General features: G+C 43.4%; 1 protein-coding gene across 1 annotated transcript in view; it reads right to left on the reverse strand.

Annotated features, from left to right (window-relative positions):
* Positions 1–13,553: 13,553 nt before the first annotated feature.
* Gpr63 (G protein-coupled receptor 63) overlaps positions 13,554–20,031 on the reverse strand; it is a 50,454-nt gene continuing 43,976 nt past the window's right edge. Inside the window, exon 2 of the mRNA XM_085677286.2 lies at positions 13,554–16,132. Coding sequence (XP_085533412.2) covers positions 14,725–15,984 — 1,260 coding nt within the window. The 5' untranslated portion in view covers positions 15,985–16,132 and the 3' untranslated portion in view covers positions 13,554–14,724. The remainder of the gene's footprint in view (positions 16,133–20,031) is intronic.

Below are 20,031 nucleotides of genomic sequence, written 5' to 3' on the forward strand. Positions count from 1 at the left end.
ATAAAACACCATGGCCAAAGACAATGTGGGGGGGAAAGGGTTTATTTTATCTTACACTTCCATGTAATAGTTCACCACTGAGAAAAGTCAAGGCAGGAACTTAATTAAGCAGGACAGGGACCTGAAGATAGAACCAAAACAATCATCATGGAGGAATTCTGCTTACTGGCTTGCTCCTCATGGCTTCCACAGCCTGATTTCTTAAATAACTCAGGGGTAAGACCACCTAAGATGGGCTGGGGCCTCCTACATCAGTGAGCAATCAAGGGCTTGCCCAGAGGTTAAACTGGTGGGGACATTTTCTCAATTGCGGTTCCCTTTCCCCAAATAACTCTAGTTGCCAAAAATATAAAACAAAACAACAACAAAAAAACTAACAAGAAGAAAACTTCAAATTGAGGTGGGAAATAAATATAACAAGCAGGGTTGCATTAGTGTGGGAGTTGGGCATGGATGAAAGGTAAGTATGATTATTTTAATGTAGACTTGTATGTTAGGAATATCCAGATGAAGATATAATGCTCCATGGTGTTCTGAGTTAGAAATGTGTATAAACATAAATGTGGGTTATAATTATTTCCATATTAGTGAGAGCTAAGACTGAATACTGGAATGAGATGCTAAAATATGAACACAGAACAAAGAACAAAAGAAACAGTAATGTTCATGGTGGGAAGAATAAGAGCCTGTTAAACACATCTGCGGCCTCATTCTAAGACCTAAGAACATGTTAACCTTCTATTGTAAAACAAGACTCAGTGGACATTAGTAACTTGAGGGTTTGGAGTTGGAAAGGTGTGCTGTTAAGTGTACGTATCTTTGTAAGCGACAAGGACCGCAGAGGTATTGGACTCAGAGACTGGGATGCTACTCTGCTGGACTTGGAGATGCTGAGGGGGCCACAAGCCATCTTAGCTTCTAGAAGCTGGGAAACATAAAGGAAAAGATGTCTTTTAGAATCTTCAGAAAAAAAGTGAAGCTCTGCCAACACCTTTATTTTCATGCAGTAAGACCCACGTCTTACATTTCAAAGCTGTTAATTAAAATTTGTAGAATTACGTCTACAATTCAAAGCTGTTAAATAAAATTTGTCTTGGGAACTGGGGATATGGTCTAGTGGTTAAGGGCATTTGTTGCTCTGCAGAGGACCACAGTTCAGTTCCTAGCACAAACATTGGATGTCCTACAACTCCAGCTTCAGAGAATCCAATACCCTCTTTTGAACGCCTCGGGCACATGTATCATACATACGCACAAACATTCTCTCTCTCTCTCTCTCTCTCTCACACACACACACACACAAATAAATATTTTGTTTTAATTGTCCTGTTTTAAATAACCAAGTTAATGGTCATTTGTTATAGCTTTATCAAGATTTTAAATCTATACCAAAGATAAGTTATCCAGAAACAAATAAGAAGTTTCCCAGAGAGGTTGGTAAATATAGAAGAGGAAGCTAAGAGGTAGAAGCCCCAAAGATAAAGCAGAGCCTGAACCTAAGAAGAGAAAGGAGAGACTAACACAGGCTGCACTTGCGTCAAATGAAGAGGAACTGGAGGGCGCTACTGCAATTAGCAACCAATAGTCAGTTTTAGAAGGTTTGGCGGCAAGGGAAGTCGAATCCAGATAAACAGGGTTCATAAATATCTGGAAAGTACATATACAAAGCTAAAATTGATTTTCCTGATTGGTAGAAGAAAAGCAGTCAGTCATTGGGTAATAAATGCGCAAACACACCCATGTACATGCACACACACACACACACACACACACACACACACACACACTAAACACAGTCAAGTATCCAAGTTTTGGGAAAGAAAAATATCACTCAGTTGTTTAAAAGAAGGACATCATGACAGTTGAAAGCAAATGGATGGAACTAGCAAAAAATCATCCTGAGTCAGGTAGCCTAGACCCAGAAAGACAAACCTGGTTTGTACTCACTTATATGTGGATAATAGCTGTAAAGTAAAGGATAACCAGGCTGCAACCCACAGTTCGAGGGAGGCTAGGTAACAAGGAGGGCTCAAGGGCAGACATACGCACGGATCTTTTGGGGAAGGGGAAACAGAAGAGATCTCATGGGTGAACTGGGGTGAATGGAGATGGGAACACGAGGGATTGGGTGGGGGGAGAATGGAAGGGGAGAGTCTTGACTGGAAAGGGGGAAATTTGGGGGAAAAGTAGAAACCTGACAAAAGGGAAACTCCCAGGAATCTACAAGGCTGATCCCAGCCAAGACTCTTTGCAATAGTGAATATGTAGCCCAAACTGGCCATTACCTTTGGTCAGGCAAGACTTCCAGGAACTGGGATACCAACCCAGCCACACAACCTTTGTTCTACAGTCTGTCCTTCTGATGGGATGTGAGGGTTGCAGGTAAGAGGAACTCAAAGACTGTGGGAGTGACCAATCAATGATTAGTCCAGTCTCAGGCCCATACAATGAGAGTGAGCCCACCCCTGACACTGCCTGGAGCACCAGACCCCAGATGCTGGATGGCCGAAACACCTAGGGTAGAAGCAAACATGACTGGAGGGGGAAAAAAAACCTGCCAACATTAATGATGCCTAACGATATACTGCTATACTCTGAGATAGGTAAAGACCAATTGCCATCGGAGTGCCTTCATCCAGTAACTGATGGAAGCAGATACAGAGACCCACAGTAAATATCAGACTGAGCTCTGGGAACTCTGCTGAAGAGAGAGGGAAGGATTGTAGGAACCGAAGGGGTCAAGGAGAGGAGGAAACGGGAGGAGAGGAGGGAGAGGAAACTTCGGTTAGGATGCAAAATAAATAAATAAATGTCATTAATTTAAAAAAAGAAAAATAACAAGACAGTAAAAATCTAGGCTAAGGTATGGAATTAATATTGATTGGGAAAGGAAACATCATAAGACAATACCATCACTCAATCTAGAAAGTCAATATTAAAACTTAAAATATTAAGTAATAGCTGACAGCTCTGTAATAGTCTTTTCCTACATATGTTCAGTGTATATGCTGATTATTTCATTGTAGGAGAAAAGCGATCTCACTTTCTTTAAAACATATCACAGATTAACTCAGTCATTTTTCTCATATACTTGACCATAATTTATTTATTAACATTATTGTCAGTACTGTGCAACTTTGGCTATCACCTGCACAGAAATTGCAAATATTAAGAATTCAGATAAGCTCTACTTTCCTTTATTCTTATCTCAGAAGAAACACATACATGAGTTGAACTTATTATTGTAGAGTATGTTCCTACCATAGCAAGAAAGTCTGGCTTCCCTAGACTTCAGTGAAAATTGAAATTCTCTATTCAATTCTCTATTATTCTCTATTATAATTTTCACATTAAAATTGGAACAAATCCCCACCTATTGGTTTGCAGCTCCTAATTCTATAACATTGTGTTTCCAATTCTGCCCTCACAGTAACTTCATGTTACAGGTGACCCTGTGAGTAATGGGAGTGTCCCTGGAGCCATTCCTACACTAGGCTTGTTAGCAATCATAACTGAGCTACATCTGAATCCCATTAAACTCAGTTAAAGCTCCCAATTCAATTAGAATGCTCCAATGTCTACAAACTCCTAGGCACAAAGAAAAGAGGTTCCAAGCACGAAGAAAAGATGCTGTGCTTCCAGAGTGAGCGAGAAAATCATCAAACTTAAATAAGCTTCATTAGCTTCACATCCATCAAGCCCTGACTGGAAAAGGGATTCTGATTAAAAAGATGTGCAAATACAGGAAAGAGATAGCTCGGTGAAAACTGAAGTCTTCCTGTGTAGATGAAAAGCTGGGTTGCAGAACGCAGGAGCCAGAAAGGAAACAAAGTGGTTTCAAATCTACACAAATTTGCAGACATAGGAATTTGTTGGTTTTGATCTCTCAGTATTCATAGATGAAGTTCCCTAGGCAGTGCTCACTGTCTCTGTCACCTTCAGTCAATGCATCTCTGGGCTCCAGGGAGACCATGTTCCATAGACTCAGTTCTATTGGTCAGTTTCCTGTCTCTTGTAATGGAAGAATCTAAACCACTGTCCTGTAAAGAGATACTGGAAATGGGGTGGTCTAAGGTCATGAAAGAAAGGATCAACTAGGTAGTTTGAACAGAAAGGAACCAAAATTGTCCTTCTCATGGGAAGTGGCAGTCCTTGCTGAGGAAGTGATATGCTGACCTTTATCTTGAGACTGAAGACTCTTAAGAATTTCACCAGTGCACGACTTGACAGGTAAAGGATAGGGGCAGGGACATTTATTGTAGCCTTCCTCTCTAGGAAAGACTCAAAGATTTACTGAGCCCAAAACTAGCTCACCCCAAAACAGAAAGGAAGGACAAATATGGCTGTAGTACTGGAGACCATTTCTGAGATAGGTTTCAACCTGACTTAAAGTTCAATCAATGAGGCCAGGGTGGGGAATGTGGCAGAGGTACTGCCAATGAAGGTGTATGGCAGAAAGCAGAGACAGGATCTTACCAGATGAAAGTCGGGTGTGGTCTCACTTTCAGTCCGTCGTTATATACCCCGAAAGCCACAAAGAGAATTACCAGCTGAAGAGAGGTCTAACTGGGGACTCCCACCAAATATCAGGCTAATTTGACCCCTCGAAGCCAATTCAGTTGATGGTTGAAGGCTCAATCAGTGAGTAAGTATGCCCACCACAGTGACTTGACATAATTATTTTGTATTATAATCTGATAGAATCCTGCTTGTTTGGTCACATGTGCTTATGTTGTGGGGTATTCACCAGAGAAGACTGCTTGGACATAGGTTTAAGCCAACAGAAAGTATTTATTAGCCAGCCGGGACTATATCGGGTGCTCAAAATCCCAGTGTAGTCTAGAAACTTTCTCACATTGAGCTTTTAACTACAAAAATCATGTTCTGGGTTGACATACATCAGTTAACAAAAGCAGTTAGCCAGAAGAGGAACAGTAAAAGCCAAAAGGAAAGGTTACTACATTTAGAGATTTTTGTCACAGCCATGAACAATGATGGACTAGACCCTGGTTTAAGTTTTGGCAAGTGGTACTGCCTATGTGCTGAGTTTTACAGCTTCAGCGGACATCCATCATGGAGTCAGTTGTGCTAAGGCTTCAGGGCCTACTAAGTCTAGGGCCCTGTTATACTTAGACATCTTATCACTGTGGCAGGAACGTGGAAAGGAGAGTGAGTCACGTGACAGACAGCAACAACAACAAAAAGACAAGCCAGAAAGGCCAGGGATAAAATGGCTGCTAGATCCCACATCCTAAGGTTTTCAGAACCACCCAAGATAGTGCGCCATCTGGAAACCAAATGTTTATCACATGACCCGTAGGGAACATTTGATGTTCAAACCATAACAAGGGCCAAATACATGAGCCCACGTCTAAGGCAGGGCCAGCTGCTAAGAAAACTGAAGTCACAAGGCCCAGTTTCACAGTTCAAGCTTTCTCTTAACATAAGGCCTTTTGCTTCCTAGCTCTTGAGACTCAAAGAACTGTGGGTAGGAACCCTTATAAATTGCTTAGGAATTTGCTCTGAGCTCTAAATCATGTCCCAGGACCCCGAGGCTTTACTAAGTTAAAGTAAAATGGCTAAGAAACAAAACTCTTGACAGGCTCATTCTTCCTGAGACCCATCTGAAATGAGCCATGGACAGCCACTGACAAGAAAGAGTGTCTAGGAAGCATGGTAGGGGAATTTAGTGGATGCTATGGTTCAGAAAGTCTTGGTTAAAAGTTAAATGTTCTGATTATACAATATAAGAGAGAGACAGACAGACAGGACGAAAGACCCGGTGGGGACCACTCACTGAGTCCAATCTGCTTAAATGATTTTTTCTGAGCTGGTCACATGTCCTGTGGCTCAAAAAGTCTTTGCAGGAGCGCCAATGATCATAGCATTCATCTTCTACAGGAATGGGGAGAAATACTGAATCAGCTGTAAAACTTCCTTGGGAAGCCTGCAGCAAGGATACCAGGGGCATAATGTGGATAGAGCCAGAAAATACAATAGAAATTTACAACTAGGCATTAGTCCCAAGGAGGAAAGTGAGTATATAAACTTAATAATTCAGAAATGAAATCACAAGGTAAAACAATATCATCCATGATTCACCACCAATGCGAATGCCCTGAGACAGGAGCAGTATTTGTTTACATGGGATTCCTGTTTTCAGTTGACCTATGCAATAAGCTCCGTATGACACCCCGCTCAGACCTTATGAATCATAAGCTCTACCTATCCATCAGCAGCAGTTAGTAATATTTACTTGGATTCGAACAAAGTTGGTCCAGGTCAGTAGGTGGCTTCCACACACCAGGGAAAGGAGGACAGGACTGTCTACCATTACCATTATTTAGGGCTATGCCTACTGCACCTCAGTCCTGTGAGAATCCAGACAGTCTGGGTGGAAGAGAAAGTGGTGTATAAGAAAAGGAAGTGCTAGAAGAAGAGATTAAAAATTAAAAAAAAAAAGCAAAACAAAACTAACTACAGGTGCTTTGTGAAACCATTAGATCAGAGGCATTGTGATCGGGTGGAGAGCAAGACTGACAGACGTTGGTGACTTCCTCGGCATCGTAAGCGCAATGCCCCCACTACTGGTACTTGCATATAGCAGCAGCCTGTTTCCTCCACTTGCATTGCTTTTCTACAGCCCCCACTAATGAGAATGCATTGCTAGCTGGTCAGCTGGCACGCTACACACACACAACTGTCTTTGTGAGCAAGAGTAATACCTCAAATAAATCATAAGTATCCAGAAAGACTTGATGTATCAGACACCGGAACTCTCTTTACCCTAGGATACAATGTTCTCTAACAACTCGACTTAAACACCCAGCCAATGACCTGCATAGGGGGCAAATATTCCTTGCCAGGACGGGATGATCTCACAGGGCCTGAAATACTTCCAGACCCCCTGCCGTATGCTTATTTATTATGAGGGTAAAATGTCCCTCACAGGCTAATTTGAATACTCACTTCCCTACTGTTCCAACTGAGGAGGTAGTTGAACCTTGACCAGCTACTGTTTCATCAGACCTCTAAGCCTGTTCTACAAACAATTCCTTGGTGCCCCTTTCTCCTTCCTTAGCTTGGAGCTGTGCTTCCACAGGGCTTATGATTATACCACACACTGGAAGATGGCTGCCACTGAAGATCCCTCATTCTGCTAACCGTGGTCAGTCGAAGGGTACATTGTTACATTACAGGGAGCTACACGGAATTCCCAGGGTATGCCTCAAGGTGGGAGGACTTTACTGTGGGGCTAAAAATTTGCTTATGACTCCTTAGAAAGAAATCTGAGACAGAAAAAGAGGCCTCTTGACTATCTGGAACAAATCCAGCAAGATTGGGCCGTCAGTACTGTCCCTGGTTGTCTGATATCTGACTACAGGACAACTGTGATAAGGTAATAGAGTATTTGCATCCCCTGTCAGACATCAAATAAACGACGGCTGGAATGACTGTGACTTGGTGTAGACTTCCCACGGCTTTAAAGAACTGTTACAGCCTTAGCCTGGGGTTGGCAAGTCTACCACTTAGAAAACTTACTTTGCGTTAACTATTACTACATGCTCCTTTGGTATTTAAGTCTTTTAGTGTTTGCTTATTCATGGAACAGAGAGAATGGTCACCTTGATCAGATTAATTTCTGAGCGGCCTTCCAAGAGCAGAGCATCCCCTATGTCCACCCCATGTACACTGTAACACTCTGCTCATAAGCGTACAGCCATTTTTGTTTTACAGATTTGTTGCAATGTGTATGTGTTCTGCACATCCACAAGACTCTAGGTTCACTTGACTGTCTTTTCGTCTTTTTCTAAACTTTCTTCTTTTTTCTTTTTTCAGCTAAGGCAGTGTACTGTCCTGATGGGAGGCTAATGCACCTTTATGTCTATTCAAACATGTGCCACATCTTGGATTGACTCTTTACTCCCAGTTTCTTCCTGGCAAAGACAATGAGCACAGTGGACATATTCATAAATGTTACATAATAACAACTATTAAATGTTCCTTTGGAATCTCAAGCAGCTTTTTATCTTTAGCTCCTACTTTGAGATAATTATACACTTCCCTAGCGCTATTTATAGCTCCAATCAGGAAGAACAGCTGAAAAGCAATGCATACGGAGTCCTGCCAGGTCTGTGGTGAAAGCGATTTCCAATCCACAGAGCTCTTGGAAGTGTTTAAAATGGTGTCTGACATACGGATGTCAAACACCATCAACAGAAACCCTTCCCAGCCACACTGTCATGACAGAGAAAACTACAGCACGCATCTTGTCTATGGACAAGATCATTCATTAACAAACACACTGAGACCACACAGGAGAGAGGGAGCGCAGTTCTCGGACTAACACACAGCTCCCTGGAAAGAGCCGACTTCACTGACGTCACTCACGTCCTCCCTCTAACCTTTGAAAAGCAGGGGTCCTGTGCACTTAATCAAGACCACAAGACAAAGTCACAGACAGAGTTTAAAGGAATGGAACGGAGAGATCCCTCCATGCTACTAGCTGGAGATCACAGATTCAAACCCGCATACACACATGCAGACCATTTTTCAGGCTATCAGGTCTAGCAAATAAAGCTAGCAACCATCTCCACTTGGTGGACTCATTCCTGATGTTACTTGATTCATTAGAGGAAAACAATAAAATAAACCGATAACCACAATTATTTTCTCCTTGACTTCAGGAAGCAAGTCAGTAGAACGGGTATGTCTCTGAACTGCAAGACTCAATACCCGGGCTCGACTCAGCTTTCACGGCTTAGAGCCTATGTTTTTGGCCAAGAGTCTGTTATCAGAAGGTTCATTTCTAGACTTCGGGGGATTTACTGCTCGATGTGCACAGACATGACAGAAGTCAGAGAAACCGTGAGCAAGCCCAGTGCTCCTGCCGCCAGGAATGGTAGTCTCCAGGAATTTGTGAGCTCAAAGGGAAGGAAGACAAAAGGCTGAAGGCATCTATTTACGGCTATCACTATACCTCTAAGACTTCGCACTTCTGTGCTCTATTCTGCTTCCATTTGGGCTTACTATGTTTTCATGAGAAGTCACTGGCCTCAAGAAAGAGCACACAGTACACATTTATTACTCAGCAACAGTAGTCTTCACCCAGGGTACCCTGAAATAGTGTAGCTGCTTACAGTCTAAGATGGGCACAGCTTTGGAGGCTATACTTTAGGTGAAGTTGCACGGAAAAATGTTTTATGTCATTCACAGATGCAATGCTAATAAGCTCCAGAAAGATGTCAAAGCAGAAAAAAAAAATTACCACGACAGGTAATTTCCCAAGAAGTCTCCAGTCCAGGAAGCAACCGTGACAGCAAAGACTTATGCAACAGGTGGAGGGTGAAATCTCAGCTTTTAGGTCTCAGGAAGTCCGGGCTGAGATCATCTTACTGGTCCAAACACTGAGAGGCAGCAGTCCCTAATCTCACCACATTGGCCTATTTGGCTGGCTACAAATGCATCCTTTTTCTTTGTGTTTAAACTTGAAGTCACAAATAACTTAAAACTCCGCTCCTCTCCTCCGTGCCCACAAAAACGACTCTCCTAGGGCTAGGGAACTAGGTAGGTTGTAAAGCATTCGCCTTGCAAGAATGAGGACCCAAATTTCAGTCCCAGAACTCACATGGAAGAAAAAAACAAGAAAACAAAAAGGCAAGCTTAATGTTAACTTCATGTCTTCTGAGCGATGGGAGGAGGGCAAGTAAATCCCTGGCCTGAGTCAACTGACATTCTTCAAAGCAGGGGCTAAGGTTTCTCAGAGGAGGAAGGAATGCTAGCTGTGGACACCTCCCCTTTGAACCGGTCTGTTCATCCAGTTCTGCCCTTTGGCTCTGCACAGCCTGCCCTAAAATTGTATTAACTTATTCTTTTCAATAAATGTCTTAATCTCCTACTGGAGTTTTCTTTCTGGTTAGATCTGATCTGACACAGCCACAGAACTTGTGACTTTCCACAGCAAAGTCAACTGCTTACATTTTTAAGTTTAGAGGTAAAAATTGCTGGATTCATGATTTTCATAGACGTGAGTAGGTTTAAAGACAGCCTGTTACTCTAGTTTGCTAAATCTCGCTTATCTTTCTGTTTCAGAAGAAGACAATGGCTTTATAGTCAATGTAACCTTCCTTTGTAAGCTTAAAGATGAAGTACACTCAGCTGCATTTAGAAGGGAAGAAACCAGGTCCTCATGTCTAATGGGCACAAAGCGGCATCTCTTATATTGAGATAAATAGCCCCTGTGTTTACCTAAAGGGACGTCTGGAATTGGAGTTGCAGCATGAACCATCTCATCTACACAGAAGTATCCTCTGCTTCACAAATGTTAATCATTTTAAATGACTCAGCAATACATTTTCATAACTCTCCCAGACAGAATCTCCTCACTGTTTCTTTCTAATGCTCATTGTCCTCTGTCGGGTTTCATTCCAGCCAGAGCTGCACTGAGACCTTCTAAACCTAAAACACCATTACACAAACAGACTGGACAGTTAAAGTCAAGAATCCAAAGGGCGCAGAATGTGAAGTGAAATTCAGTTTCTCATCATTCAAACCCAAATTTTCTATGATGAAATGAAGTCTTTAAATCAAAACCCAAAAAACTCCACTTTAGAAATATTAAACATTTATTCATTTTCTTATTGGTAGCTCTTTTCTTGGTTGTAATAAGAATATTAACAAATAAACATACTTTGGGGATTTAAATGTTACAACCCCAAATTAAAAGTTATCCATTCACTAAAACCTAGGCATCATTTTAAAATAAATTAATTTTAATTAAAAATGACATGTAACTATAGATAGCTAAAAAACGTATTAACATTTACTTGCAATAACAAACATGTGCTTTGATATTTTTATTCATTGTTATAAAAACAGAGTTTCCAATGAAGGCAGTTCATCAAAATCATGGTTATGGAAATAAATTTGAATCTAGTAGTACTTTACACTTAAATAAAAATCATGACAGAATAAAATAGCAAGCGTACGGAAATAGTTGTGATATATACATACATATTTCCTTGTAAACAAAGGTCAAAGAAATTAAATATCATTGTCAGCAACAAAAGTATGAAGATAAAAGGCTATTTTGTTTTACTTCATGCTTCAAATGAACAACCGCTCTAAGCAGAGAACTAGGAATTAGATGAGACTTTTCATTCCCCTCACTCTCTTCAGGAAATTACACAGACGAAGATGCCCTGCAGAGACATCCGCAGAAAAGGAATACTATACTAATCAGCCTTCTGGAAGTCATGACTTACAATTAGTGAGTCATTCTTTCACCCCGACTGTGAAACTACATGGTTCATCAGACTTTGCCAGTGAAAAGAAAGCAGAGCTGGTGCTAGCCATATCCACACCAGCACACCTGGCGGCCAGGCAGGCCCAAACAGGTCAACTTTATTTCACTGTGGGTCACCATTGACTTCTGACACACAACTGCTTGAAGATAAAACAGGCAGTATTTAAAAGGTATACTTATTTTCTACAGGAGGGTTTCTTGGAACTGTGTCCCAGCAACCATCTAAACCAGAATCAGGCAAAACACTCAATATAATAAAAATAAACATTCTTGTGCCCAATCCCTGACACAGAGGCCCAGGAATCTGTATTATTGACCTTCCCTGGGGATATTCAAATGCTCATTAAAGTTTAAATATCACTACTGCCAACTATTTGAAATTTCTTTTTACTCTTTTTTTTTGACAACAAATATTTTCTTACCTCTTTCATGCAAACTAGCTAGGAGGAAAAATAAATAATTCCTGATTATGTCAGTCAGCAGTGGCTAATAGTGGTATTTCCCCATCAAGAAAACGTGGAATAATAGGCAACATGCAATTTCATGCCTAAATTCCTTGACGGTGCACCATAATATTTTTTCCTAAAGCTCTCAAAAGGTATAGATATTGAGAATATTTAAGGTGATCTGTAAACTGCCATCTGAACAGATTAGCCAGTGCAGAGAGAGCTGTTGCTCAAGGTCCCCTTGCCTATGGCTTCCGTGTTGGCTCAGCAGTCTCTCTAAAGCGCTCGCCAAGAGTAGCTGCCTCCAAACCACAAGAGAGTACCTTCCACTGCACACCGACCAGAACACAGAGTGTGAAACTCAACATGACTCCAGTCACAAAAGGAGTCAGAAGAGTCACCAGTGTGCATCAATATACACAATGTTGTCTTTCTTGGAAGTTGAATTTTAAGCAACTGTAATAATGTCTGCTTTCAATCCAGTTTATATTGACAATAGAAAGCAAAATGCATTTCAATGTGCTGTTAATATCTACTACAGTGTGTAAGTCCTGTATGATCCAAATGGACAAAGACATATTTACCTGTGAGAAATATAGATTAGGAATTAAAGAGGTAGGTGGCTATCACACACAATGATCTCAACATGATGTGGGAAATAGTATATGCCGGTCCCTCAAGCTGATTAAACAGACAGGGGATTTACAACACGGTTGCAATTGCCTCAAGAGCAGGATTTCCCAGGTCTTTGGTGCTGTCAACAAATTTCCAATATCCCAGTTCCTGATGACCATGCCAGAGCTCTTCAGACACCATTTTAATAGAGAACTAACAAAGCAAATGTAGAGTAATACTGGAGACCAGACAATACTCATGAAGTAGGCGGGGCTCTTCCAACTTTACTTGCATATGGAAAAACAAAACGAACAACACAAAACAAATATCCCTCAGGGCTAGATAAGATCTCAGCAATTCATGCAATCCGACTTGGGTTTTTATAATTGAGGAAGCACGGGCTTGTTTCTCCCAGTGGCTCACAAAGCAGTAGAATTCTGAAAAGGTACTATATACACATCCCTGTTAAAGTACTGTCTAGCCCAGAGTGCACTCAAAAGGCTACGCTTTCAGCCCTTTTGGCTTTAGTCTACAGTTGTATCCCAACCAGTCAGTTTACAAGGTGCGCCACTGCTAACAGAGCGAAGTGGACCAAGATCCTGGATGCACCAGGACAGGCAGACAATTAAAGGCAAAGAATAAAAACTCCAAAGCCTGACCTATTAAAGTTGATCTAAGCTCTGACAGGGTTTCTCTCCCTTTTCTTGGGAAGACACACTTCTGACGTTCACAGACATCAGGTTTGCTAAGGCAAGCACTGAGGCAAAAGGCCCTACTACTGATCATGGTAAAGACCACACTAGATAGCTGCAAACCTCCAAAGCTGCCAGGGCAAGATCCAGGAGCAGCTGTATTAAGCATCCAGTAACTATCAGTCACTTGTTTTATAGATCGGAAAGTTATCTTATTTTCACATTATATTTATCTTCAGACCCACCCACTTGAGAGGGTGGTTGAAGTCATTTGTTTCCTTTAGAAACTCCAAGGCTTCCTCAGATACAGAGCAACTTCAAGGCCTCCTTGGTCTTCATGCAACCTTGTCTCAAAAAAGAGAAGAGAAGAGGGGAGAGGAGAGAAGGGCAGGGGAAGGGAAACGAGAGGAGGGAAGGAGAGGAGAGGAGGGGAAAGGAGGGGAGGGGAGGGGAGGGGAGGGGAGGGGAGGGGAGGGGAGGGGAGGGGAGGGGAGGAGAGGAGAGGAGAGGAGAGGAGAGGAGAGGAGAGGAGAGGAGAGGAGAGGAGAGGAGAGGAGAGGAGAGGAGAGGAGAGAAAGAATATGCGACATCCTCCTTGACTATGCCAGGTTCAGACTGAATGAGGAGTCTTTCCGGCACAATGGAACAATGGCATCTGAGTCTCAGATGTTTGGAGTCCAGCTCTACCAGAAACTCTGCACAGGATTTCTGCTTCTTTGAAATTTGGATTTCTTTCATCTTAACAAGGAAACAAAGGATTCCTACCTCACCCAGAGCAAGGAGGACAGAGCACCATGTGGCACCTGCATACAGCACCACCACCCAGTGGCGGCCCATTCTCTCTAAGCTTGGTGCGAATATTTGAATCAGCAAGATGCTCCCAAGCTGGGCCAGCCGCCCTCTCATTCTGCTCCTCCCTGAAATTTGCCCTAGTGTTGTGCCTCCTCGAGGGTTCCCTGATGCTCTGAAAGCTCACTATTGTGCTTAGAAAAATCCCTGTGTGTTTATCTTCCCTTTTACATTGTACATGCAGCTAAAACTATCTACCTAGAATAAGCACAAACCTCCCAACGCACAGTACGTCATATATAAAAACAATTCTAAGAACACAACTGAATTAATCTGTACATTGTCTCTTAAAGTGCACCAAAGTAAATTGTAATAACCTTTAAAATGTCACCAACCTCCTTGGGTTTTGTTTTTAAAGAAAACTAAAAAGCTACCAACTGAGATGCCTAGGGACTGGGCTTCAATAATGGCAAAGAGCAGCAGTGTCTTGAAGGACAGGAAAAGGAACTGATTAACTCCACCAAGCTTGCCTCAGCAGCATTAAAAAACACCTACAATTCAAGTTAACTGCAGGCTCCATGAAGCACAATCCCGATTCATGCTACGAAAATAAAACCAGTCAACTAAACAAACATCCCCCTAAAAGTTTTCTTAATCTACAGGTAACAAATATGACCACTGTCTTGCAGTACATCCTTGGTTTCAGGATCAAAGTACTCACCATTCTTTCTTTACAACACACACATACACATACATGCATTCCCGCAGGCACGCACGCACACTATAGAGAAAAACAACAAAAGTTTCGAAGCCATATGAAAAAAAATTCAGTCAGTAGAGAACCGTAGCGACTCCAAATGTCTCAGAGTTCCAGTATTCACAACACCGTCCGATGCTCCCCACACACATAGACAGCACTGGGGCGTATCCGTCGCCTTGTGTGACCAGGGAGTCGTGGCAAGAACTTGAAAGACTTGGGCATCATGTCCAAGCAGGCATCATGAAATTTCTTAATCCGCCAGTAGTATATCAGGGGGTTCAATGCAGACTTGAGGTAGCAGAGCCAGAGTAGCCAGGCGCTAATCTCAAAGAAGTTGTGCTGATAGTAGAAATGCTCACTGAAGGTCGCCACAAGGCTGTACGTGGTGAACGGGGCCCAGCAGACGATGAAAACAGCAAAGAGGATCAAGATGGTGGTGAAGGCACGCGTTTTAAAGCCCATGTCGATGCTCATTTGGAAGGGTCTCTGCAGACTCATGAGACCAAGTTTGCTGGCCTGGCTGAGGCATATTCCTTCTGGGTAGCTGTGAATCCTCAAGGCATTGTGCCGAAGCGTGTTGAGGATGCCCATAAATGAATACAGTATCACCAGGAAAGGTATAAAGAAAGAAATGAGTGAGATCAGAATCACATAAGCCTGGTATCCAGAATTAGTTGTGTACCCAAAGACACACTGGGGGGCGCGGGAAGGTATTTGCAAATCAGGATTTCCCACAGCCAGAGGAAAAGCTACAGAAAAAGCAGTAGCCCAGGAAACTGCAATAAGGACCTTCGCCCGGTAGGGATTTAGCTTATCTTGCCTCTGGACTATAATCAGAAACCTGTCAATGCTAATAATGAGCAGGATAGCAACTCCCTCTATCACAAACAACCAGAAAAACATAGCAGACAGCCTGCAGAAGAAGTTCCCAAATATCCATCTGGTGGTAAGAATAGTTACCAGGGCAAACGGCATGTTCAGTACAGCAAGCAGCATGTCTGCAAATGCCAGGCTGGCCAGAAGGATGTTAATGGCAGAGCGCATGGCAGCTTTTTGGTAGACCATGAGGCAAACAACCAAGTTGCCAAGAAAAGACACAAACAGAATAAATATCATGATAGCCGAAAGGATGACCTGGAGAGCCAAGTTTAGGCTCTTAAAAACTGCTGGTGTCGGGGTCACGGCTGTGCTGTTCACTGCTAAGGAACTCAAGCCAGTGCTGGTCATGGTTTCCAGACTGTATCTAATCAGCGGACCAGGGCTGGGATGCTGGAATGGTGGGGAGGTTGTAATATTCACATGGGAGTTTTCATAGACGACAAACGTCGTGTTGGATGTTCCAGCATGGGATGCAGTCAACACCGCCGAGACAACCATGGTGTTAGGAGGACAGAAGCTTCAGGCAGAAATGTGGGTTCTCTCCAGGCATTTCGGTACAGCACTGTAGGGTCAGGTTCCACTGATGGGCTCGGATACACATTCTGGAAAACGGACAGAGTTCCATCTTCTACAGGAATCCTTTTGCCTGAAAATAAGCCCAAAATGGGACATGAGGTGAGATTAGTATATACATTTCACTCTGCTGTGTCACAACATCCGAATACCAGCAAAGACTACATCTCTGCTTAACTTCTGTGGTCAGAAGAGTCTAAGTATGTTCGGAACAGTATGGTATAGACACATTTGACTTTTTAAATCTTTCATCCTATAGGAACACTCTCTTACCTTCTAAGCCTCTAAAACTGTGTTCTCTAACCTAGTCGTCACTAAAAGATTACTGTTACATTGTCTTAACTAAATATGATGGAAATTTTACAATATTTGTATGTAAAGCAAGATGGATCTTGAAATACATTAATGAACCAAGGACAGAAGTTCAAACCCATGGTTGACGCTTTTTTAAAGATTGCAGTAGCTCTTTCTAAGGTTCAGACCATCGAGGAAGAAGGGGCAGAACGATTATAGGAGTCATATCTTGGAGAGGTCCTGAGAAAACCTGTCCTGGATGCAGCAAGCACACTGCATTCACAAACTCTCGGAGGCTATGGAAGGCTGCAGAAGACCTGTACAAGATAAAGCCACTCGACATTCTAGCAGGGAGTAGCAGTGGGCTCCTGAGACCCCATTCCTAACTGGGGAGCTATGGGTAACTGATATTCTTTGTTGGGGGACAGTTTTCTCTAAGGGTGTGCTTCCATGTTCTACATCCAGAAGTAAATGGACAGCACACGTTGGCCTCAATAGGTTATTGAATCAAATAAAGAAGACACAAAGTTTGGGGTATAGGGGAGGGGTGGTGGATTGAGAGAAGGAACTGGGGTGAATATAATCAGAATATATTGTATGAAAGGCTACAAGAATTAATAAAAATATTAAAAAGTAAACTTTGAGAAAATGCATTAGCATCATAGCTTTCCAATCACTATTAATAAACATTTCGCTATTTCTCTGAGAACAAGTTTCAACAGCTCTTTCCTATGGGTTCTTATTCCATCTTTACATTAGCATAAAGCTCGATGGTAGAAATAACTTAACCTCAATTCCCAGCTTAACATGTGGTAATAACACACTTTAGTTTTGACAGCCCTTAAAAGTAAGACTGGGGTGATTTTCAATTAAGATCTAAAAGTGTTCTTTGTTTTTCTTCCCCCCCTTTCTTCTCTCTGCCTCTTTCTTGTTCCTGCTCCTCCTCCCTCCCTCCACCCTCCTCTATCTCCTCATTTCCCTCCCTTCAGATCTTTGCTCATATCCATCCCCCTCCAGGAACTCCCCACCAAACACACTAGAAAAAGCCTTTCGGATAAAGGAGTCATTTTCCGAAGCTCTTTCTTATATTCTCTCTTTTCTTCTAAGCCTGTCCATTTTATGTTTTACTTTTATTGATTCTTTGTGGGTTGCACATCATGCATCCTGATCCCACTTATCTCCCATTCCTCTGTCCTGGCAACTCCCCCAAAACAGAGCATTTAAAAGAAAAAAAAACAAAATTAAACAAAGCAAAACAAAAAAATATAGGAGAAGAATCTCATCGTGGAAGCTGTAGGGTGCTCCGCTGAGTCACACTGTTTACCCTTTAGTCCATTCATCTTTACTTGTGTTTGTTGTCATAGTCACTGGTCTGGCTCAAGGTCTCTGGCTTCTGCTACATCACTGATAATGGGCTCTCATGGGGGCTTCTCTGTGCTATCCTGTTGTTGCTGTTGTTGTGTTGTGTCTTAGAGATCCTGCAGTTTGCATCTGTAGGTTTATCCCCTTTACATGCTCCAAAAGTTCATAGATGAGATCCAGCATAACTCATAGCCCTGGTTCTGGATCTCAGTTGTAGCTGTGTTGGTCAGCTAGCTAGCTAATTTTCCCTCATCCTCACTACTCAGAAGAGCTCTCCAGAACTGCCTCGGCTAGCTCACCCAATGCAGCCTGCAGCAAGGAGTAGGGCCAGTTCTCTTGCTTTCAGACCCTCAGATCCTGGCCCCCCTCACTCTGAACACTAGGATCAGTTCTACTGTTTTGCCGAGGCAAGGTGCAGCACCCTCTCTTTTGATTGCTGTAGGGGACATACAAGAGGTCAGATCAGCTCAGCTCAGCTCTCCTGCTCTCAGGTTTGGCTCACCTGAGACCCTGACAACACGATTAGCTCCCTCATCTGTCAAAGGTAGCAAAGGGTGGAAGGGGAACATCATCTTTCCCTCACCCATGCCACCACAGGGCAGATGTGGGGGGGGCATCTCTGTTACTCTCACGCCTTCAGGGCTGTCTCACCTGTATCCCAACAAGAGGGTCAGCTCTAGTTGGCTGCCCAGATGGAAAGCAAATGCTACTTTCTCACGCACTGCAGCCAGTAAGGGTCAGGGCTAGCTCTCCTTCTCTCGTGACCCCGGGGCAGCTCTCTCATCTGCCACAGGTGATAATGGATAGGCGGAGGTGGGCACCTTTCCCTCATTCATGCCACCACATGGTAAATGGGGGGGGGGCAGGGTCAGCTCTCCTGCTCTCATGCCCTCAGGCTCAGCTCACCTACATCCTGGACATCAGGGTGTGCTTCCCAGGTGAGGTGCACACCTATAGTGAGGGGTAGGGCCATCTTTCCCAGGTGTGTGTGGGGGGGTGTGAATTCTTCCCTGAGGGATAAGGCCAGCTTGCCTGTTGTAATGTCCAGCAAGGGGCAGGACCAGTCAGCCCTCCCAGGGTCAGTGAAGGGTGAGACCGGCTGAACACAGCATGGTTCCAATGACCCCTGTGCTGACACAGGCCAAGGGCATCACCACTGACTCCAGCTGCAGCAAGACCATGGACCCAGACATAGCCCTCAGCAGAAGCTCAGCTCGGTCACCACCACAGCTCTGGTGGCAGCACAGGCCCCATTGATCAGTAGGGCCCCTGGGTACCAACATGGATCCAGGTGGCTGGCCAGACATCAGCATCTACACAGTCCTCAGGGCAACTAGAGCCATAGACACCATTCTAGACCCCCATCTCTGCTAGACATGGTCCTAGGTTGTCGCCTGTACCGGAGGTCTCCATGGCTCCAGGTGACAGTGCCAGCCGTCCAGATCAGCAAGGCCCCAGGTGAGGTGCAGTCCCCAGACACTGACATGGTTCAAGGTGGCCAACCAGACCCTGGTCACCCACATGGCCCTCAGTGACAACAGGAGCCCCAGACATCAATTCAGACCCTGGCTGCTATAGGGTCACAGACCCAGACCCTGGGCATTGGTACAGTCTTCGATGGTCTCAGGAGCCACAGACATCAACCCCGGCCCTGGATTCGGCAGGGCCACAAACCCAGACAAGGCCCTCGGCCACAGCTCTGATCAAAACAATACCATGGCCTCAGTTGATAGCCCTGGCCATCCAAATCAGCCTGGTTGTAGTAGTGGCATAGTCCTGGGATACCAACATGGTCACAAGTTATGGCCCACACCCCAGGCCTCCATGTGGGCCCTCATGGCAACATGGTCTAGGGACATTGACACAGACCCCAGATGCAGGCCTGCCATTTGCATAATTTTTCTGATATTCAGGCTTCTATTTCTTCTCCCAAAGACTGAATTGATAGTCTGTTAGCAATTTGACAGGAGATGCTAACCAAGTAATAATGATGGAGATAAGGACAATGGGGGGGGGGGACTGAATATCCAGAACATATTCAGAAATTTTACAAAGATATTGGTTCTCATTTCTCAAAGACTTATTTAGCTTTTACTTAGCCTTACTCCCAATCTCTCACCAATTTATGGAGCCCTCAGTCTTCTGTAGGGAGATTTCTTAATCTACGATCTTGTCAACCACATTCTGACACAGCTTCTCCCTTATGCTTTTCTTAACTCAGGGGTAAGCTCTTTAGTTACAGAGGACTGGGTTTCTGGAAAGATTCCTTCAACAAACCCTTAAAGGGTAAAAAAAATAATTAATATACAGAAGATT

The sequence above is a fragment of the Myodes glareolus genome, chromosome 16 (genome assembly GCF_982192425.1).
Source record: "Myodes glareolus chromosome 16, mMyoGla1.1, whole genome shotgun sequence".
Classification (NCBI taxonomy): domain Eukaryota; kingdom Metazoa; phylum Chordata; class Mammalia; order Rodentia; family Cricetidae; genus Myodes; species Myodes glareolus.